This window comes from Astatotilapia calliptera, chromosome 17 (genome assembly GCF_964374335.1).
Source record: "Astatotilapia calliptera chromosome 17, fAstCal68.1, whole genome shotgun sequence".
Classification (NCBI taxonomy): domain Eukaryota; kingdom Metazoa; phylum Chordata; class Actinopteri; order Cichliformes; family Cichlidae; genus Astatotilapia; species Astatotilapia calliptera.
Genome location: NC_137438.1, coordinates 24,590,845 through 24,612,984, shown reverse-complemented (window position 1 = coordinate 24,612,984; position 22,140 = coordinate 24,590,845). Strand labels below are relative to the sequence as shown.

At 40.4% G+C, this 22,140-nt stretch overlaps 2 protein-coding genes across 4 annotated transcripts in view; one reads left to right on the top strand and one right to left on the bottom strand.

Moving 5' to 3' along the window:
- Nucleotides 1-2,666: 2,666 nt before the first annotated feature.
- On the top strand, nt 2,667-12,288 carry cyb5r3 (cytochrome b5 reductase 3). 2 transcript variants are annotated; one of them, XM_026146498.2, is made up of 9 exons: nt 2,667-2,827; nt 3,129-3,254; nt 3,369-3,441; nt 6,705-6,811; nt 6,905-7,034; nt 7,111-7,194; nt 8,313-8,398; nt 8,532-8,631; nt 11,554-12,288. In XM_026146498.2, the coding sequence occupies exons 1-9, from the start codon at nt 2,807-2,809 to the stop codon at nt 11,724-11,726; spliced, it is 900 nt and encodes a 299-aa protein (XP_026002283.1). In that variant the 5' UTR covers nt 2,667-2,806; the 3' UTR covers nt 11,727-12,288. The 2 variants fall into 2 exon arrangements, with proteins under 2 accessions (XP_026002283.1, XP_080147978.1); XM_080291852.1 differs by having other exon boundaries at nt 2,742-2,827; nt 2,928-3,254.
- Nucleotides 12,289-12,369: 81 nt separating this feature from the next.
- Nucleotides 12,370-22,140, bottom strand: part of ppfibp1a (PPFIA binding protein 1a) — a 31,351-nt gene continuing 21,580 nt past the window's right edge. For both annotated transcript variants that reach the window (XM_026146495.2, XM_026146496.2), the window contains exons 11-25: nt 21,741-21,859; nt 21,458-21,531; nt 20,590-20,644; nt 20,150-20,303; nt 19,200-19,335; nt 18,997-19,119; nt 18,682-18,832; nt 16,657-16,768; nt 16,494-16,582; nt 16,229-16,351; nt 16,010-16,135; nt 15,048-15,236; nt 14,120-14,278; nt 13,964-14,029; nt 12,370-13,875 (exon numbers count right to left, since the gene is read on the bottom strand). In XM_026146495.2, coding sequence (XP_026002280.1) covers nt 13,783-13,875; nt 13,964-14,029; nt 14,120-14,278; nt 15,048-15,236; nt 16,010-16,135; nt 16,229-16,351; nt 16,494-16,582; nt 16,657-16,768; nt 18,682-18,832; nt 18,997-19,119; nt 19,200-19,335; nt 20,150-20,303; nt 20,590-20,644; nt 21,458-21,531; nt 21,741-21,859 — 1,769 coding nt within the window. In that variant the 3' untranslated portion in view covers nt 12,370-13,782. The remainder of the gene's footprint in view (nt 13,876-13,963; nt 14,030-14,119; nt 14,279-15,047; nt 15,237-16,009; nt 16,136-16,228; nt 16,352-16,493; nt 16,583-16,656; nt 16,769-18,681; nt 18,833-18,996; nt 19,120-19,199; nt 19,336-20,149; nt 20,304-20,589; nt 20,645-21,457; nt 21,532-21,740; nt 21,860-22,140) is intronic.

Genomic DNA, 22,140 nt, shown 5'->3' with positions numbered 1-22,140 from the left:
CTTTCTTTCTTTCTTTCTTTCTTTCTTTCATTTTGCCTCAGGTACAGATCAATTTCTATTAGTGAATATTTACTTATGTGCAGCAGAGCCACATAATGGGGACAAGAGTTTGTCCTCCACTAAAATATGATGTCACATTGATGTGATGCTCGGATGGTAATGAATGCTGGGGAGCGGAGATTTATAGATCTCAGGCTACTGCTGATGCTGTAAAATAAAGCTCATTTGGATGTTGAGAGTAAAACATGTCCCATGAAATTTTTACTGTAGCACGGTGCTGTCATTTTAAATTGAATTCTTTTAACCTGCCTTTTAAGTCACTGAAATATGTGACTGCAATAATCTGCATCATCTGGCAGATTATTGCAGCTTTTTATTGAAACCGTGTCACACTGAGTGAAATAGTCAAGCCCAAACACTCTCACTAGTTTTGGGGTTGTATTATTCGATTAAATATATTATTACCTTTAATTTTCCTCCCTGTGTGTAAAAGCAATTGCTCCCTAACCCTAAAAACTAGTTGCACCATCCTTGGCAGAAAGAACTGCAATCAAGTGTTTGTGATAACTGGCAATGAGTCTTTCAGATCACTGAGGAGGAATTTTGGTCCACTCTTCTCTGCAGAATTGTTTTAATTCAATCACGGATGGTTTTCCAGCCTCTGAGACATTCAGAGGTCGACTTGCTGGTGTTTTTCAAATTGTTGTCCTGCTGCATAACCAAAGTGTGTTTCAGCTTGAGGACACAAACTGATGGTCGGAAATTCTCCTTCAGGATTTTCTGGTAGAGATCAAAATTCATGGTTTCATCAATTACAGCATCGAAGCAGCCCCAGACCATCACACTACCACCGCCATGTCTGACTGTTGCTGTGATGTTCTTCTGTGTTAGTTTTAGAGCAGATGTAACAGGACTCAGACCTTTCAAAAAGTTCAGTTTTCTCATCAGTCCACAGAATATTTTTCCAAAAGTCTCCCAGATCATCAAGATGGTTTTTTTTTTTGGCAACTATGAGATGAGCCTTTATGTACCGTTTGATCAGCAGTGGTTTTCGTCTTGGAACTCTCCCATGGATGCCATTTTTTTCTGTTTTATTGTTGAATCATGGACTCCGACCTTAACTGAGACAAGTGAGACCTGCAGTTCTGTAATGTTGTTCTGGGGTCTTTTGTGAGCTCTTGGAGTAATTTGGGGAAGGTTCACCACTGTTCTGAGTTTTGCTTTTTGTCTATAACAGCTCTCACCGTGGTTCACTGGAGTCCCAAAACCTTAGAAATGTCTTTGTTTCTCAACTGTTTTTAGATTGTGACAGGATGTGTTTTGGTGTCATGTAGTCTGTTTCACTTTTTCACACAGGTTTTATTTAAAATATTTGTTGATTCAACAGGTCTGGCAGTAATCAGGCCTGAGTGTGGCTAGTGAAATTAAATTCAGTTTTCCAAAAGCTGTGGATAATCACAGTCTCTTCATGATTCAACAAGAGGGGCAATTACTTTTTCACACAGGGCCAGGCAGGTTTAGAAGCTTTGTTTCCCTCAATAAATGAAATAAAAAATTACATTTTGTATTCCCTCTGGGTATCTTTCTCTAACATAAAAAAATTGGTTAATGATTTCAAACATATAAGAATTACAAATATGCAAAAAAAAGGGGGGTGGGGGGTAATAGAAAATTCCTTTTTCACAGCACTTTAAAGCTTGTTATGCTTGTAAATAATGCTTAAGCGTAACATTATTCATGTTCATGGCTCTACTTAAAATCAGTTAGTTAAAATCATCATCAACCATCATCATATCTGCAATTTTACTGCATCATATAGAAATTTCTTAATCCATCCTAATATTGGCTGATTTTTGTGTGCCTGAAGTGGGGCAACACATGGAAAGATTAGTGTTTGTAGGATGCATGTTTGACCTCAAAGCAGCAGCTCACTATAAGATTAAGTCAAGTGTGACGGCTACAGAAGGAAATAAACAGATGCACAATACAGATAAGCACCTGATATAACTGTATTACATGAAACGTGAACAACAGAAAAAGAGGAAGTGAGATCTACATAGCAGAATTATGAAAGTTTTGTATTCTGCTTTCGGTTTTTTTATTTATTTAGTTAAGTTTAACCAGTTTCACTAGGTTTGGGTTAATATCCATTTTGCATACATAAACTAGGATAATAATAAAGTCGTCATTTGTGTTTCTGTGTTTAACTAATCAATTTAGTTAAACTCATTTTGCTGCCGTATGACCAAAAGCCACACTTTTTAATTCTGATTAGTCTCCTTCGGATGCTATTATCTTGTTTTGTGTTTTGTTTTGTTCTCTTCTAGCTTCTCTTTTTGCTTAGAAAAATTGTGCGCAGTTTAATGCTTTATCATTATTATCGTTTCAGCGTTTTATTGTGAAAATACATGTCTTTTACGTGGAAGTGACGTTTGAGGTTCGGCTTTGATAAGTTAGTGAACGTTAGCCCGTTGTATTACCGGAAGCTGAGTGTTTACATGCTTACTGTACGATTATTCAGTCCAAATCTCGACGAAATTGACATAAAACAGCTTCAAATACACATAGAAGCGCACCAAAATATTAATATCCACCATTCATTTTATAATTAGCCTACTGGGTTTAATTTTCATATAAACGGAATTTTGTTTTTGAAAACTAAAACCGGATGTATTTATCCTTCCTGGCTGACTCGACAGCCTTACTTGACGGCTTGGACCTCCGTCACAATTAGTTGCCTTGAACTCGTTTGGGGTGTGCGCGCTATACTGACAAAGTATTTTGCATTTGTCCTCCCGGCCTGAAAATGCTCTCCTACATCATTGGCGTGAGTATACATCAATGGAAAATTATCAGGGTGCTTTTACGCCAGCTAATTTGCATGCATTAGCTCGGTTAATATTCGCTAACATTCAGTTTTTCCCCAGCTAAGTTATCCTGAGCGCTGTTTCGGGCCTGCCCACAGGAATCTTCATGACTCACTTCTCCCTGTTGGTGTCTGTGTTAAACAAAAAAACAAAAACCCGACTTAATCCAGGCAACGCCCCGCAGGGTACTCAGACAGCTGGTAGCTAATGCTAGGAGTTGGTGGTCTGAGTCATTCTCCCACGTTTGACCTTTTATCGCAGTTGATCCGAGGTGGCTTTGACAGCATCATCAACCTCATCTTCAGGCTGCTCTTCCAAAAGAAGAGACCTGCCATCACCTTAGAGGACCCCAACATTAAGTATGCACTGCGCCTGATAGATAAAGAGGTAACCGCTCAAACGCTGCACACTTGAGTGCTTGCAGAATGAAACTTGTCTGCAAACGCAGCAGATGCGTTCACGCTCACTGCTCTGTCTGTTTCTTGTTTTTTTTTTTTAAAGATTGTCAGCCATGACACAAGAAAGTTTCGCTTTGCACTGCCATCCCCTGAACACGTCCTTGGTCTCCCTATTGGTAAGTGTGCGCACTCACGCATATCATCACTGCCGGAGGTTTGACTGCATATCTCAAAATCTGTTCTAGCTCCTTTCCATCTCTGTTTAAGCTAGTTTTCTTCTGATTGGCCACCCCTGGTTAACAGACGGTTTAAACAGCTGATGTAGTGCCTATTTGGAGATAGGGAATGGCAATGCATTCTGCGTAGTTCATGCCAAACCGAAACGAAGTTAGATGCCAGCAGGTGATAAGGAGGAAGACACCTAAACCTGTGATACAAACTGAATGTAAACGAAAAGGCAAAGCAGTGTTATTAGGAGGGGCTGATATGTGAGCACAAACTGTCACTTTATTTTTAGGAGGTACAGTTTCTCAAGTTGCCTAGTGTTTTGTTAAAAAAGCTGTTTGTGGTGAGCGCCTAAACCTCAGACAACTTAAGAATTGTGCATGGCTTCAAGCTCACATTCAGACTTGTTAGACTCGGCCATGCTCTCTCAGCTGCTGAGCCATGGCTCTGTGACACATGCATCACTTACCCTTAACCTTCTTAACCTGGCATCCAATTATGTGGACATCACATTTTGGGTTGTCTAGACCAAAATACTAAATTTTCCTCTACAAGGGCCTGATTTCCACTTACGAGGACATTATACTGCCTCTGTTTATCAAAATTTAAAACGAATGTCTTTATATGTGGCTCTCAATTTTCTTAGAAACAAAAATAGGGTAAAAAAAAAATTTTTTAAATCCGGTGATTCTTTGTTTGTACATTCATCGGGTCCCAATATTCCCAAATATCAAAGCGAAATTAGGAATGCATGACATGGAAGAGTTCAGGTCTTAGGAGGTTAAAGACACTCTATACAATTGATTTGAGTTCATATTTAATACTTTTCTGTAATATTTTCTCTTTTTCAACGTTGTGTTGAACACATTTATAAAGTACACCTTTTTATTTGACATTTATAATTGCGCTGTAATGACAACCCTGCATGCTTTGTTTTGTAGCTGGACTAAACTGTGATGAGAATGTTAAAAAATAAGTCGTTCAGATGTGAAGCAGTTTCATGTCTTTTATTACTGCTCAATGTTTTGTTACAGCACTTCATGTTATAGTGCTGCAGCAGGTGCAGGAGCTTGTAGTGCCTTTGTTCTGCATCGATGTCGGTCAGAGGTATCCACGGTAGGGCTGCTCGATTATGGCAAAAATGATAATCACGATTATTTTCACTGAAATTGAGATCTCGATTATTTGACGATATTTATTTAACCCTTTAAGACCTACTATAGAACCAAGTCCGCCAGAGCTTATATTATTTTTTTACATGTTGTAGTGCCATTTGTGGGAGCATTTCAAGTTGCTATACAACTGTTATAGCCCATATTTTAATAATATGTATGCATTAAGTCCATAGTAACTACATTAATTGCAAAAAAAGTGCAATAAACTACAAAAAAAATTGAAAATTGTTTTTGTTTTTGTTTTTTAACATATATTTCTACTTGGAGAAATATATGTTAATTTCTACTAGTTTACAACAACAGGAAATTTATTTTGAGTGTCTTCATAGTTTTATTTTGGAGATACAGCAATTTTTATATACACTGCAGGAAAAACAAAAACAATCCTATGATGCAAATTTGCAAAGAAAACAGCAGGTGCATCAAAATAAACTATTTCCAGCAGTGCAATTCGAGTTCTAAGCATCCCAGAAACTATTCAGAAAAGTCAAACATGACCAGTATAGGCTTTTAAGGCCTACAAGTAAAAAAAAAAACTACATTTTCCGCGAAAATGACATCACTTCCGGTTTCGGGCAGGAAATGGCGGACATGTGATAGTTAGCGGTGACGTCTGTTTCAATGTGGGAAGTGTTACGAACAGCTGATCGGATCGGCAAAGCGTGTTTCTGGAATATTATGTTTTTGTTCCTGCAAGCGCTTTTTATGCAATTTATGTGGAAGGAAACCGTGACCGAGGACAAGCTGATGGCATAAGATGTAAGTTTCATATGCAAAACAAATTATTGCGCTAGCTTACACGGTTCAGGTTCTACAGGGATTTAAAAATAGTTACACAAAACAGAGCGTGCTGCTCTGACGGCTTTAAAGGGTTAACAATAACAATGTATTGAATAATGACTTTAAAAAATAATATAAAATAGTGTGCAACACCACTGAAGTTTTTTTTTTTTTACCTCTCTTTTCAACCAATGGCAGTCACTCTCCTCTCCAAATAACTTCTGCTTAGCTTTCCGAGCTTCCCTCGGGTCCTCTTAATCAGCGGTCTCCAACCTTTTTTGCGCCACGGACCGGTTTATGCCCGACAATATTTTCACGGACCGGCCTTTAAGGTGTCGCGGATAAATGAGGGAGGGGCTAATAATTGGCTCAGTCATTTTTAATGATCGTTGAAAGCCCAGATCGTAATCGTGATTAAAATTCGATTAATTGAGCAGCCCTAATCCACGGTGACTACTGTGTGTCTGAGGTGTTACGCTGTTGCTGCTTCCATATATTTCATCATCAACTTGGAGTTGCATGAACCTCAGTCCCATAATGGGGCGATCGTGGCTCAGGAGTTGGCAGTTCGTCTTGTAATCAGAAGGTTGCCGGTGTGAGCCCTGGCTCCGACAGTCTCTGTCATTGTGTCCTTGAGCAAGATACTTCACCCGTTGCCTACTGGTGGTCAGAGGGCCTGTGTCTGGCAGCCTCGCCCCAGGGCAGCTGTGGCTAAAATGTGGCTTGCAAGTGTGTGTGAATGTGTGAATGACTGATAACTTAGCTCAAAGAGTTGGCAGTTCGTCTCGTAACCAGAAGGTTGCCGGTTCGAGCCAAGTTGTGTCCTTGGGCAAGACACTTCACCTACTGCCTACTGGTGATGGCCAGATGGCAGCCTCGCTTCTGTCTGTCAGTCTGTGGCTACAACTGTAGCTGCCTCCACCAGTGTGTGAATGTGAGAGTGAATGAATAGTGGAATTGTACAGCCCCGAAAAGCGCTATATAAATGCAATCCATCATTATTATTATTATTGAGTGTGTGTAAAGCGCTTTGGGGTCCTTAGGGACTAGTAAAGCGCTATACAAATACAGGCCATTTACCATAATGCATTGCATTGGTGACGTCACAATCCTGAGGTCTATTAGAGATATCCCCTCTCACAGTTACAGAGCCTTTAAAGCAGGAAATACTTGCTGTAATGGTGAATTATCATTGTTTGAGTCACATAGTATGAAATGGGTGACGTTGATGGTAAGTACGTGTTTGTTTTCGTCTTCAGGGCAGCACATCTATCTCTCGGCAAAGATAGACGGGAAGCTTGTCGTCCGTCCGTACACACCAGTGTCCAGCGATGATGACAAAGGTTTTGTGGACCTGGTGGTGAAGGTAAAGATTTAAGGAAGGTTGTTTTCATGTGCATTTTAGTTTTTATATATGAAGGTGTTGATTGTTTCACATGAATTCCTCCATTTGTTTCAGATTTACTTTAAAGACATTAATCCAAAATTCCCAGAGGGCGGGAAGATGAGTCAGTACTTGGAGAGCCTCAGGATCAACGACACAATTGACTTCAGAGGACCCAGCGGCTTACTCGTTTACAAGGGCAAAGGTGAGCAGCATAACTGAACACAGTAGGTGAATCAGCTTTATCAGCTTGGTTTAATACTCTCACTTTGCATCTGCAGGTGTTTTTGCCATTCAGCCTGATAAAAAGTCCCCAGCTGAGATGAAGACTGCCAAGCATTTGGGCATGATCGCTGGAGGCACAGGTGAGGGAGCTGTTCAGTGTCAGGACCGAGGGTGGTTTTTTTCATTTGTTTGACTCAGGTGGTGTTTGTTTTTAGGGCTGATGCTGCTTATTAGTAATAAAGGTGTTTATCATTAGTTGAAGATGGAGTCTTGATGTCTAAATTTTTACAAAACTCCAACACAAATCATTCAACAAAGTGTTATTTGGACATGTGGACAGTTTCTGTAGATATTATAAGTTGAGTAGGTGTTACTCATGCAACCAGATACTATAGAGTGGTCAGAGCATTGACCACCACAGAGAGAGCGAGGCAGCTGCATTGGAGCCACAGTAATGAAATAATAACTGTTAAGGTAATTGGGGGAGTATGAATGTCAGATCTGATAAGTGTTTGAGCCAAAGTTTCCACTGCATCAGTGAAGTCATAACCCGATGTTGGGTAAAGTGGTCTGGCTCACTGCTCACCTCTGTGCCAACAGTGCTCGGCTGAAAAAATGGCATTTGTATGGATTGAATTTGGTGCCACAGAAATCTCTTAAGATATTAATTTAGCGTTCTTTGGTCTGCTCCCTTACTGCCACATCAGACAGTTCCACATATTTAGTTATTGTTTTATTTTTCCGCCTATTTTTTTTTTTTTTTTTTTTATGCAACCCAGAATAGATTTGTCTTCTGCTAGTCTCCAACCAGAGACATGTTAGACTAATGTGCAAACACTGACCTGGGAGATGCTGACATGTAATGTAGCATTAAAGGTTATAAAAGCCATTTTTACAACCTTTTCTAAATACGATGACATTTTTTCCCCTTCCTCTGTGCTCTATTTGTTCCAAAGTTTATTTGGGCTGTTTGCTCATCATCCACACAGGCGTTACACACTGTAGGGTCTTTACTTTAAAGTACGAAGTGCCTTTTAAGTATCTTTTGTTCTTTAAGTTGATAAAAACGCCTGAATTGAATTGCGTTGGAGAGGTTTAGGTTTGGTAAATTTGTATAAATTCTAACTAAAGTTATGCTTTTAGAAACATTTCATTTAATCGAACTTGGAGGTCCGACTGTGACCAAAGCACACATACAGCCCTGTATTTAAAGGAGCTCTGTTAATGTAACCTGAGCCTGTGCTGGGTGTTATTACAGGCATCACTCCCATGCTGCAGCTCGTCACAGCAATAATGAAAGATCCTGATGACAAAACGGTGTGTCACCTGCTGTTTGCCAACCAGGTGAGTTTTATGAACCACAATCTAATGTTTGCAGTCAGGAGGATATTTACTATGTGATAACATTTGACCTGGACTGGAGTATAAATTTGTGTTCACGCAGTAGTTTAAAAATATCGTCTCTTCCCGTGTTCAGACTGAGAAAGACATCCTTCTGCGACCGGAGCTGGAAGATATTCAGGTCAGCCACCCGGACCGGTTCAAGCTGTGGTTCACCGTTGACAGAGCACCTGAAAGTGAGTCCTCCAACAGCAACCACCTTCACATGTGAACTTTAACTATTTCAGACAGGAACTATTTCCAGTTTTTGTACACATCTTCTCATTACCCCGGTTTATTAGCTGCAGTAATCGCCCACTAGCACAGTCCATGATATTACATGGATGTTTGTATTTGTATTGGCAGGTTGAAGACAGACTGTTTACCTGACAGGTGTAAGAAAGAATGTAATCTTAGAAAGTTAATTGCATATGAAAATGACTATTATGTCTTGTAATGTGAGAGCATCTATGAAGTATTAGTACTCTTGCACGTTCTCAAAATGTGACGCAGCAGGCTAAAGTCAAATTTTTAACTTTTTATGTACTTTGTATGCATCCTACATTTCAAAACTTCTACATTAATGTGCAAAAACAGATTGAATTTTTCTGTGTTCTTTGAATTTTTGCGGTCTAGTTTTTAACTTCTGATATAAAAACTCAATCGATCACAGTTCATACACAGTTATCACCGCAGGCTAAATACGGAAAAAGGTCACCAGCATCACTGAGGGCAAATTTCAATGGGTGAGTGGCCACAACGAGGCCGAGAGGTTTGCTGGTTCATTTGTGGTTATGCATGAGAAATTGTTCAATGTTCTTTGGTCGCAGTGAAGGATCACGTATTTGTTGTCACCAGGAAGTTGTATATCATTGCTGGATAAGAATCATTTTTAGTTAACAACAACAAAAAAATGTCCAGTACGTGGTTTTAATGTGAGAAATGATCAAGCTAGTAGTTTTGTTCAGCAGAGTCAAACATCAGAACTGAAAACAAGCAAGCAAGCATGCTACCTGTGAATGTGTTAACCACTAATCTATAGATTGAAACATGATTATACAAATATTGATTCGTTTTATAATCAGTGATGTTATTAATTGAATTTTCTGGGTTAAGGAAAATCTCAGGCTTACAGGAAGGTTTTTTTAAAATCTTGGATAATTATTGCTGATTTTGCACCAAAAAGATTACATTTTTAATATCCTGGTAAAATATAGGTTCATTTTTTGATAGTGGTTCAAAATACACGCTTAGCAGGAAAAAAGGCCAGCTATGAGAGAGAGAGAGAGAGAGAGAGTTAGTTTAATGATTAAACACAGTAGTGCTGTATAAACTCACTGGGAGTGAAAAGAGTTGAGGTGAAGAACCACATGATGCTCAGTGCATCATGGGAAACTCCCCAGCAGCTTAAGGCTACAGCAGCGTAACTAAGGGAAGGTTAAGGGTCACCTGATCCAGCTGTAACTATAAGCTTGATCGAAGTTTTAAGACTAATCTTAAAAGTAGAGTGTGTGAACTTTTAGAAATTTTAAGAGTTTTAGAAACTGTAAGCCTGTAGTCTGAGAGCAGCTCTGTTAGGATTAATAAGGTTCTATCAGGCTTCAGGACCTTGTATGTGAGGAGAAGGATTTTAAATCTTAAATTAAACAGGGAGCTGTCCTTCTACTCCCAGCTAGTACTCACTGCATCCAGCTTTTCATCTTTAAAAAAAACCCCTGATTATAATGAATTACAATAGTCCAGCCTTTTTTTTTTTCTTTCCTTAATTACTCTGAGACGATGTTTTTAATTGTAGTAATATTGCACATATGAATTAAGGCAGTCCCTTATATATGTTTAATGTGCATGCTGAAGGACCTAACCTGATCAAAAATGACTTAAACTCCTCATGGTGTTACTGGAGGCCAGCGTAATGCCATCTAAGGCTACGTTCACACTGCAGGCGAAAGCGCATCAAATCCGATTTTTTTTGGACCCTATGCGACCCATATCCGATCATGGTATGACAGTGTGAACGGCACAAATCCGATCTGGGTCACTTTCGTATGTGGTACTGAATCCGATACATATCCGATGTTTTAGAAAGCGACTGCTGTGTGAACGGTCATGTCGCATTAAATCCGTCTTTTACGTCACTGACACAAGACAGACGCCAATTATCAGCTCCGGAGAAGACATCGCGAACGCTTCCTGGCCATCCGGTGTAGATGTCAGTGAAACTGTTGGGAAGACAACGTTGGAGAAACGTGAACATTTTATTTGTACTGTATAATCTGCAACTATCCTTTGAAGCACCGCTCCTCTAAAGCAGCAATGAGCATAATTATTAGGTTATTTACATTATTATGTATCTGTAACCGGAAGGTCGCCGGTTCGATCCCCGGGCTCTCTGTCCTGGTCGTTGTGTCCTTGGGCAAGACACTTTACCCTACTTGCCTACTGGTGTTGGCCAGAGGGGCCGATGGCGCGATATGGCAGCCTCGCTTCTGTCAGTCTGCCCCAGGGCAGCTGTGGCTACAACTGTAGCTGCCTCCACCAGTGTGTGAATGTGAGAGTGAATGAATAGTGGCATTCACTCTCACATGAATAGTGGCATTCATTCACCCAAGGCGCTTTGGGTGCCTTGAAAAGCGCTATATAAATCCAATCCATTATTATTATTAAGGGCCATCAGTCAAACAATATTGTTTGGTCTGAGTCTAAACAGAGTGTGTTGTGTGTGACGTCTTCTTTTGCGCATGCAGGCCGCTTTGAGCGTTCACACTAGAGCGCGTTTGCTGTCACATTTTATTTGTAGTGTGAACAAGCAGACAAAATCAGATTTGATCAAAAAATCGGAATTGAGCATTAAGACCTGCAGTGTGAACGTAGCCTAAGGTAAATATCTGCTTAGACACTGGTTATGTTTGACTTTTAAGAACCAAGCACAATAACCACAGTTGTTACTGTATCTGAATGTATGCCTGAGTGGTGGCTTGTACAGGCTGTAATGATATGACAGATAAAGTTGCTCTTATAGATGGTCACCAGTAGGTGTCGCTGCTGAACACTGAAAATGCCCCACTTTGCACCCTTTAATTCTGAGCAGCATTTTAACCTCAGGCTTTTCTGTCTTTCAGACTGGGAGTACAGCAAAGGCTTCATCAGTGAAGACATGGTGAGGGAACACCTGCCGCCTCCCAGCAACGAGACCCTCATCCTGATGTGCGGACCTCCACCAATGATCCAGTTTGCCTGCAACCCTAACCTGGATAAAGTCGGCCATGCCGACAGCCGCAGGTTCACATTTTAGACATCGTCCATCCAGTTGTCTTTTTTTTTTTTCCTTACCCTGAAAGCATTAAAGCTGTCATATTTACAGTGGGTATTGCACTATATTTAAATATGACATATTTATCATGCAAGAGAATCACAGCTTGGACCAATTCTTGTATGTTTGGTAGGAGGTTGTGAATGTGTAGGGGGAAATGGGATGTGAAATAAGGATTTTATGATAGGATATGAAGTTTCTGGATGTTTGGCTTGAAAATGACTTCACTTTGGTTTTACTAGAAGACTCGAGGTTTACTGGCTGTTCTTTCTGAGTGCCTTAAACACCTGCAAAGATTTTATTGAATGCACGCCACAAGAATTGTGATCACTCACTTCAATACAGAATAATAGATTATTCCGTTATGGGTGTTGGGAACGTGTTACAAGTCTATACCTGTTGCTTATCTGTTGTCACGCAAGACGTGTCAGTATTTGCTCCGTTGTGATTTGTCAAACACAGCGTGGTTACTGATTTGTTTTCTGAAAGTGTGGAAAAAGTGGCTGCTTGTGTTTATGGATCATAAAGCAACAATGCTGTTGAACTATTGGTGTTTTGATCATCGTTTCTGAATCATGTAGGTCACAAGTGGATTTTAGCTTCTACCATGATTAAATGAAGACACTTTCTGCAGGGAAAAAGAAATGCATTTATTAACAAAACATTTTAAAAACAGAATAAAACCACAAATGGTATGTGTGAGCAGAGATTTGTCCATTTTCTTTTAAGGAAAGATTGACTGCAGTCTGCATTGAGGCAGGGATCGGATGTTAATAGAGTTGAATATCCAGCCTTCCTGCAAGCTGCATTAAACTGTATCTGAAACAGAAGAGCTGGACACTTCAGGGAAACACACTCGTGTGTGTACGGTTAATGTGACACTCCAGTCAGCCAGGCGCTGATTAGCTTAGACTGTAAACAAGAGGAAGCAGATGGCTCCCCAACTCACATGACCTTTATTTAAACTGTGCGAAAACAAAAATAAGCAGTAATTTTTATTTTTTTAAAAAGAATGTCCTTCTTTACTAAGCTAGTAGGCATGGGCATACACTGGCTAAAATATATTGGTCTCCAGGAACTATTCGAGTAGTCTTTGATGCTTACTCACTTTATCTAAAGTCATCTTTGGCTTTCTAAATTTCTCCCATTTGACAGTAACATCTAATCTCTCAGTCATTAATGTTTTTAGGTGTGCTTCTTCCGCTGGGAAAATATATATTAAGACTGAGAAGACCATTTGATATTAATGGGTTTTGTTTGTTTTTTTAAAAGACCATCCCTACTAGTTTAGTGGTGAACAGTGATTTCCTTGAGCCAGGTGTGCCTGTTCCCCCATTCCCAGTCTATATATCACACGTTGTAGCATAACAGTGCCCTCACGGTTCTAACTGATAGTGTAAGCACATAGCTTAACATCCATAGATACTAGTAGCTTGATCTGTTATGAGGTGGTGGTGCTCACAGTAAAATGTTAACCCCAAAAAATAGCCACAGCACTTCGTCCAGCATTGGTGCCCCAGAGAGCCTGGATACAAATCAGGATTTGAAGAAAGTAATTTTTCAAAAAGCCTTCAGCTTGCACAACGCTCAACTGGGTCAAAATGCAATTCTGTGAGCACCACACACAAAAATGCTGCTCGCCCTGCCTCACTCGATTTCTGTGAGGCATCAATTTTAACATGTGTTCAAATAAAATCATAACCTTGAATGTAAGCACTTCTCACAAACAGAATCAGTGAACACAACTGAAGACAAGCCCTTTCAAATACGGGCTGAAACACACGAATACTGAAAAACAAAGGCATGAGTGACAAAATTCATAAAGAGGTATGTTAATTTGAGAACACTTTGCATTTTCAGTTCACATGTTACATTTTGGACAGCTTCAATAAATATAGATGTGTACATGTGAAAGATGGAAATATTGTTAGTCTGACATGTTCTCTTACAAAAGCTGATCAGCGGTAGAGAGAGATAGACCACAGGATGAAGTTTGCACAGTTCGTTCTTTTTCCATGAAGCTTGCGGAGCTCTGATATCAGATGTTTGAGTTACTGTGCATTTCTGAGGGATCATACTCTGGAGGGCACGCCGACACTTCCCGGAAAAACACGTCATCCTTCAGCATGCTCTGAAACACAGGAGCACAGAACAGCGTTCAGTGTAGTCGATGGACAGCGTGTTCTGTGTGATCACACCGGAGCAGGTCAGCTTCTCACCGTCAGATTGTTGATTCCCTCAGAAAAGGCTCCTATCTGTCTGACGGTTCCTTCAGAGTCCTCCATCTGTGAAAAGTGACAGAATCAACTCAAATTCACTTAAAAACAAAACTAATTTATTGTGTTACAAATAAGTGTAACTGGGAAAGTGTGTACCTGTTCCAGGTGCTCAAGGTTATCCTCGTAGATCTGGGCGCTAGTCTGGAAGCTGCTGTTTTTTGGCATTTCCACATTCATGGGGCACACGTACTCCTCACCGTCGTCCTGACGTTTCTTCCTCAGAGTGCCAAAACCTCCAAACGACAAGCGCCTCGGCTGAAGGAGGATAAAGGACACAATTAGCAGATGGCCAGCTCGTAACATGAGCGTTTGCTGTATTTACTACAAGCCTCATTCACCCACACATCACATTTAACATTCACACTCCAATAAATGCATCAGGGAGAACTCAGGGTTCAGCATCTTGCCCAAGTATACTTCAGGCTAGAGGAGCTGGGGATTGAACTGCCGACCTTCCAAGTAGCAGACAAGCTCATTCATGTCCTGAGAAACAGCTACTTTATTTAAAAGTATTATTAGTGTTGGGAAACTCTACTGGGCTTAACGCTTTGATATTTATGGGAACAGAGCTTATTTACTTTCTCATTTAGATGCTTCCCTTTTAAAAGGTTTGCCGACCGTATGCAGGAGATTAATATAAAAGAGACTCTGGGAAAATGAAAGTACTGCTTATTTGATTTATGATCATGCTCTTAATTGCAAGTTTCACATCTTATATGAACATAAAAAAGACAAAGCATGTTATGCTTTAGGGCGTGGCTACTCTATGATTGACAAGAGGCTACTAAGTGTGGAATAGCTTCAGTTTCACCATCCATGCTTTAAATACAGCCTGCTGTCCAAAGAGGTGAAAAAACACAGAAGTTCAGATCTGTAAGAATTGAGAGGCTTTTTTTTTTTGCTAGGTTTACTTTTTTACTTTTGGTTTGCCAGTTTTGGTACCGCTGATCTGTTTAGAGTCTGCAATAATGATAAGTTCCTCTCTGTAGCAGGGAGGGTTTGTTGTGAAACAGCGTGCAGTTACCTTGACCTTGGCCGTTGCTGTGAGGACAATGTAGTCTGGGTTTTCCAGACAGTCCTGTTTGAGCCGCTGCGCTTCGGAGCCAATGAGCAGGTGGAAATGGGTGGCCAGGTGGCGTCTCAGCAGGGTTTTGTTGGGAGGAATGTTGAGCAGAAGGGCGAGAGCTTCCACATTGAATCGAGGCTCCAACACCTTCAGAACAGGCAGATGAAACATCGCGGTGCAAGGTCAAAAAAATAAAAATGTATGTATGAATGACGCAGAGCAGCAGAGGGGACTTAATCATTATTATTTGTTAAAAGACAGAAGCTTAAAGTCAGAAATGTAGGCAGTTCACCGTGTGCTCTTTGCTAGTGAAGTAATAAACAGACAGCCTGACATGTAAATGATTGCAGTTGCTTTAAAGACAGTTCACCTCAATTATGTCCCAGTCGTGAAGTCTTTCCCTTTGCTTTGAGTAGTCTTGTATAGGAATTATTTTCCGATGCAGTTATGCAAAGTATATCACAAGAAAGAATCAATTCTCCTGCGATGAAATGCACAAACTAATGAGACTGAAGGCATCTAAACATTTATGACATCCCTCTCAGCTGAGCTGTAAGCGTTTCCTTTTAGTTTGTCGGTTCTTAGATACTAGAAAGAAAATAGTTCCTGCATGAAACTGCTCATATTTAGGTTTGTGGGTTCTTTTCCCCAGTAACCTTTTAATAACGGCTGCCAAGTTTCTTTGAATGCATTTTCTGCACACTGAGCACCAAAGCAGGCTCCATTTAGTGTGATTATATAAAAGAAATATGCAGCACTTGAGGAAAAATGATCTTAGGTGGAACAGCTTATTCAAACCTGATGAAGGCACTGCTTTTTCAGCTCTTTACAGTCTCTGTTACACATTTCGTGACCTCTAATTTGCAGTTTCCACAGTTTATTCTGTCTCCTGTGTTTATTTTTGTGTATATAATGCTCACCATCAGCCCTCCGTGAACACCACTCCCCCTCAGGTTGGGGGCATATTCCGCCAGGTCCACGGAGCGGAGCCACTCCATCACTCTGTGGTTGGTCCACTGCGAGATCTCTGCTGGTGTGACGTTGCTCTGGACGACGAGGGAAAGAAATTAATAATTAAATTTTAAAAATGACGGGTTTAAAGCAAAAGAGAAGGTTGGGTTGGGACTTCTGCGTGATACCTCATCAGAGGGACGGCGTCTGAGACAGTTGGGGTCGTAAGAGTTGAGGCGGAGGACCTGGATGGCCCTCTTGATGCTGAGGTGATGGAGAACACTGCCAACCTTCAGAGACAGCAGGTCCTCCTGGGATAACAACAAAGAGTTACCACCTACACACGTCACCTGTCGAATGACTTATTCACACAAAAATCAGAAAGAATATTAAAGAACAGCTATTTTTGAACTTTCTAATAAGAGTAAATCTAAAAGCTCTGACGGAGCTCACCACTGTCATGTAGTGCAGCGTGCGTCCATCAATTCGAGCCTCATCAAAGTGACTTTTGTACTGCGGGAGACCGATGTCATCCAGCCATCCTGAAAACAAACAGCCTGTTTGAATCAAAGCTAATGGAGATGATACGTGCAGGCCGTGAGACGACGACACTCACTCGTCACCCAGTTGTGGTCTAGTTTGCCCTTCAGATCTTCTTCTTCTGATCCGACAGCCTGCAGGGCCAGCTGCAGCTTCTTCCTGTGCAGAGGGTGCTTCACGCCCAGCTCCTGAAACATAGTGTGACGTTTATTCTGCCTGTTTTAGTAGAAACTTAGCAAATCGTGTAATTCACATGAAGTGGCATAATTAGACTTGTTTCTTCATTTATTCTTTAAAATATATATATAGGTTTATAAGCACTAAAAGTATAAAGATAAAAAAAGAAGATATGAAGATGTATACATCAGAGGTGTGGACTCGAGTCACATGACTTGGACTCGAGTCAGACTCGAGTCATTAATTTTATGACTTTAGACTTGACTTGAAAAAATGTTCTGAGACTTGTGACTTGACTTAGACTTTTACACCAATGACCTGGGACTTGAATTGGACTTGAACCGGTTTACTTGAAAAGACTTGATATTTCACCCCAAATATAAAATTTAACATACATATTATATAGAGATTGAAAATGTGACGTCATTCAGGGGTAAAACCGCAAAGGATTCTGGGAACTTGTGGCAAGAAGTACTAGCGCACACAGGCTTTCAATTGAAATCAGTCACACAGCGATAAAAAGAAACACAAAAATGCCAAGAAGCTGTTGTATTATTAACTGCAATAGCCGGTCGCATGACAGCCACGGGAAGCCGACGGGTAAAGAAATCGGTTGTTATCGGATTACGTCGTTGAAGAGAAATTGTTCGAGCCATGTTTCCGAAGTAACAAAGAGGCGACGGATGGCCTGGATCGCAGCCATTCAAAGACCAAATATAACGTCCCAGAACACTCCAGCTCACATGTTAGTCTGCTCCAAGCATTTCCACAAAGGTCAGTCTGCTGTTGTAGTTAATGCGTCATTTTCATAACATAATTGGTGATATAGGTTACAAGCAAGTCTGGCGCTGAACAGAAATTGTCGCGCTATGCTCCTTTATTTATTGTTTTTATTGTGCATAAATAGTGAATTGTCCTGACACAATATTGTGTTTCGCTTCTGTTATTATGGTACATTGACAAAAACATACTTTTATTCACAGGATAAAACAGTTGTTTTGTATCACTAATTGCCCAGTGCGATTACAGCATACAATATTATTGTCACTGCTACATTTCTGTAACGCGTACCAGAAATTATTTCCACTACTAATTAATTACCGTTGAGCTCAAAGGTCCTATTAATAAACGGTTAACGAATGTGTATTTATGGAGACGATTTGTGAGACTGGTAAACTTATGATACGTACGATGGTCTTTCGTTCTACACGGTGCATTTCAAGGTCCTGCACCCATCCGTCGGTAAACTGTACCTGGGCTTGTTGCAGTGACCTGAAGTTACTAAACTTCATGAGTGTGTGCACTCACTCCAAGAACCGTATGATTATAAATATGCATATAAATATGCTACGATGAGATAGCTGACTTCATCTAACTAGCAAATGTTGTCCAGGCTACGTTGGTGATGCAGTTTTTTTAATGTGTATGATATTTTTGTCATGCGATTTTAAAGCTGGTCCTACAAGCGCATCCAAGAATAACATGCAGCTTATCTCAGAACTGTCGGTGAAAATTATTCTTGGAGCTAGGTTTAATTGAGCTGCATTTTAAAGAGGTGCAATTTCACAATTTGTGTATATTTTCTAAGTTCACTATTTTGTCATGTGTTGAGAAAAACACAGATTTAAAATTACATGGTCTAATATTTACAATTAGCATAACTGCAACATTATTTTTTCGTTGTTTTCTTTTTTTTTAAAGACTCGAAAGGACTTGAAATTCAAAATTTCAGACTTGTGACTTTACTCGAACTTTTACACCAGTGACTTGAGACTCGACTCTGACTTGCCTGACATTACTTGAGACTTGACTTGAGGATAAAGACTTGAGACTTACTTGAGACTTACTTGAGACTTGCAAAACAATGACTTGGTCCCACCTCTGGTATACATAGACAACATGTTTCTACTGCTGTCACCGTTACCTTCTCTAAGTCATGGTGTGATGCTTGCAGTAATGTTTGTCCTGATTTGATCCAGCTCTGACCCTGCGCGACATAAAACCCGAGGCCCTGCTCATGAAGCCACGCACAAACTTCCTCTTTGCTCCACCGTGAGAAAGGAAGATCAACAGCACTGAGAGGAGAGAGGACGAACATCAGTAAACAGCATTCTTAAAACCCTCAAATGGGAAAAACACTTTGTAGTTTTGCCCTTATATGCAGCAGTTAATAATTAATACAATAACGGTTTACTTATTTTATAATTAAGATGTTCTAAAATGGTTTTTGAACGCCTACATTTGTTTGGTGTCGCGTGACCAGCCGAGTCTGGGGCCGGCTGTAGCTCTGACTCCACCCCTTCTGAACTCCATCTCGGCTGCATCGTCAAGGTTGAAGGAGGTAGAGTGGCTCCTCTTTAACCTGCATCGCAATTACGTTAGAAATGATCAAAGATACATTTCCTCCAGCTCAAACACCGACGACGCGTCGCTGAGTCTTACCTGCCAAAGAATCTCTTGAACCCTTTGGACTTCTTTTTGGTTTCGGGCGAGGACGTTGGAGGCGATTTATCGTGGGATTTCCGTGGAGGAGCACCGGCCAAGTCGAGGTGCTCTGTGCCTTTGTGCGCCGTCTCAGCTGTGAAAGTCAATTACACATGTGAGACTATACAAGCTGGAGCAAGCATGGATGACCCACAACCATGAGCACAGAGATTCCAGAGATCTCTGGATTCAAACAGGACGAAATCAACACAAACTGGAGAAGCATCACACATGCAAACATCTACTCATTTACAAAGTAGTAATGCAAAAGAAATGTAACCTGGAAAAACACTAAAAACGGCATAATTGCAGATGGTTTAATGTCGTGGATAAAAGACAACTGGATATTTTTGTGATAACTTTGATAGAAACACGTCAGAGTAAGCTGCAAGCAAATGGTTGAGAGAAGAAAAAAAGAAATCCCAATAAAGAATAGCCTTTAGTGGTTTCCAACTTTTCTTGCAACTCAGTCTGGTTTTATCTCTTCAGATCTTTGGGATATAAATATTGAAACAGTGAAAGAGAAAACAATTATATTTATAAACTCATAAACATAAGATGTCATGAACAACAGCAACAAAAAAGTTGGGAAACACTCATTTTTCAGGAGAGTGTTTCTATGAAAGACCAGCATGACAAGGATTCATGTAAGATAAATGTTTACATTGTCGTGTCAGTGCTGGCTTCAGTGCATCCAGCTGTCTCACCCACAGCTGCCATGCTGCAGGCCAAAAAGCCACTCTGCTTCACTGTACCTAACACAGGTGCACTGGCACTCCGGTTGCGATCTTCACAATTTACAGAGCCATGAAGGAAACATGAACATAAGTAATAAAATAAAAACACACACATAAACAAATACAGGGGAAAAAAAAATCAAATGCCTTCTACAAGATGGCAAAGCTCACCGAGGTTCGGGGCGCTGCCCGTCTGCTTGCCTCCACGTAGTTTGAAGAAGCCCCGGCCAAATGAAGCGCGGGCTTTCTTGGTACCAAAATTCCCCTCGCTTGTGGCGTTTCCTTTAGTTGGAGAAGAAGAACTACGTCCTGTTTTATTTAGGCCCTATGAGAAGGGGAAAAAAACATGTAGAGACAGAAGCATTAAAGCACAAATCACAGGAAAAAAGCACCACTAGGTGTCAGAGGAGGACAAGCTTACACAGAGGACCCTGTGACTGGTCCTAATCATTCATAACAAGGAGGATCTACTCTACTACTTAGTACAAAATGTTAAAAAAAAAAGAAATAGTAATGAGTATTTTTGATATAACAATAGAATATATTATTATAGAAATAATAAGTATAACAGTATAATCAGCCAGAGCACATCAGAGATAGCCTTGTCTTACTTGATCAGTGCTGCTGGTTCCAGCTGAGCTGCTTGGTTCTGGGATGTCTAAGGTACTGAAATCACAACAATGAGAATTCAGGCCTCAAGCACAGGCTAAAAAAATGGTTTAATAATCTAGAAATGTTCTTAACATCAAGTAGAAGTAATATTACATAATTAAAATTAAAGTGTTAAAAAAAAAATCAACCAAAAGAAAGGAAAAAATGAAATTTGTGCAGTACAATGCATTAAATTACTATTCTGCTAACCAGCAATTAGCAGCAATTGTTTCACAGAGTCATTTAAATGCGATGTACCTAAAAATTGTTCTGCTTAAAGCCTTTGCTCACTCAAAGTACACCCACACAGGCGTTTTCACATCGGTCCCTTGATTAGACCTTTTATGTCGGCACAAATCTTCGACTCTACTCAGTCCTGTTGTTAATGCTGTGCAGTACAAATTTCACCTTTATTCTTGTTACTGGTAGGGAAACCTGTGTAGCCTCAGATTCCCAACACAGCCATAATAACCTTTAATAACCTCAAAAGTCTAATCACACCGAGGTCTAACGCAGGGATGAAAGAAATTAACTCAAACGACTGAATAATTTCAGCGACAACAGCAAACACTTAACTTTTACACTTTGATGCTGCGTCCCTAAAAGCAAACAGCATCGCCAACACACAACCTTTAGACAATCTAAATTTATTCAAGCTGATGTTTCGCTGATTAGAGAAAGGTTAAAGTTCCCAGACATCACCTAGAAGTAGACTGATATTTGTGCACAAAATGTAAATTACTTCATTTGACCCGTGAAACTAAATAAAGCAGAAAAAGAACGATGTCTTTTAATTACAGCAATCACATGTGGAAGCTTGAGTTTTACCTTCCGGCTGCCTGAAGCTGTCGCTCTCTGTCCAGTTCGTTCATTTCAGAGAGCACCGCTATGCATGGAACAGACTGAGACAACAGATAAAAGCATAATGAAGCAAAAACACTTTCCTAAAGCAGAGCATGCACCGACATCAACAGAACAGCAAGAACCAAATTTCTGAATTCCTGGCAGAAACAATTTCAGAGTGGGAGGCCAAAACTGAGTTTTTATAAAGGAAGTCCACAGTCTGGGGTTCATCCTGTGTCAGAACTGTTTTGATAGAGGTTGTGTTTACCTCGCCCAAGCCCCTTCCTGCCTCCCCCTCCAACTCCACAGTGACCTGATCAACCTCCATGGCTGCAGAGACCGAGGGATCATCTGGGATATCGTGGTAGTCATCTTCATTCAGCTTCTCTGAGAGAGCAGTGAGGGCAGTCAGCGGGGACACCATAAAGCACAAACCCACCAACATCAGTCTTACCTTTTCAAAGTTCATTGGCAGTGTTAAAAGCATTCCAACATTGTGGATAAAAGTACAAGAAAACAGGGCTTTTGACAGTCAAACAGGCGGTTTTGGGGTGTATTTTGCACTTGAGTTACACATACTTTGACAGTGAGAGAAAATGTATTTTTAACGGCAACACAAAGTCCTGCAGCTCTATGAAAATAATCATGGATAGAAACCGAAAGGAAGC

Excerpts from the sequence above, each read along its gene's own strand:
- cyb5r3 (XM_080291852.1), top strand. The coding sequence starts at position 3,075 with ATGCTAGGAGTTGGTGGTCTGAGTCATTCTCCCACGTTTGACCTTTTA. Across the intron at positions 7,035-7,110 it reads ACTCGTTTACAAGGGCAAAG|GTGTTTTTGCCATTCAGCCT; the intron begins GTGAGCAGCATA and ends TTGCATCTGCAG. Across the intron at positions 8,399-8,531 it reads ACCTGCTGTTTGCCAACCAG|ACTGAGAAAGACATCCTTCT; the intron begins GTGAGTTTTATG and ends TCCCGTGTTCAG.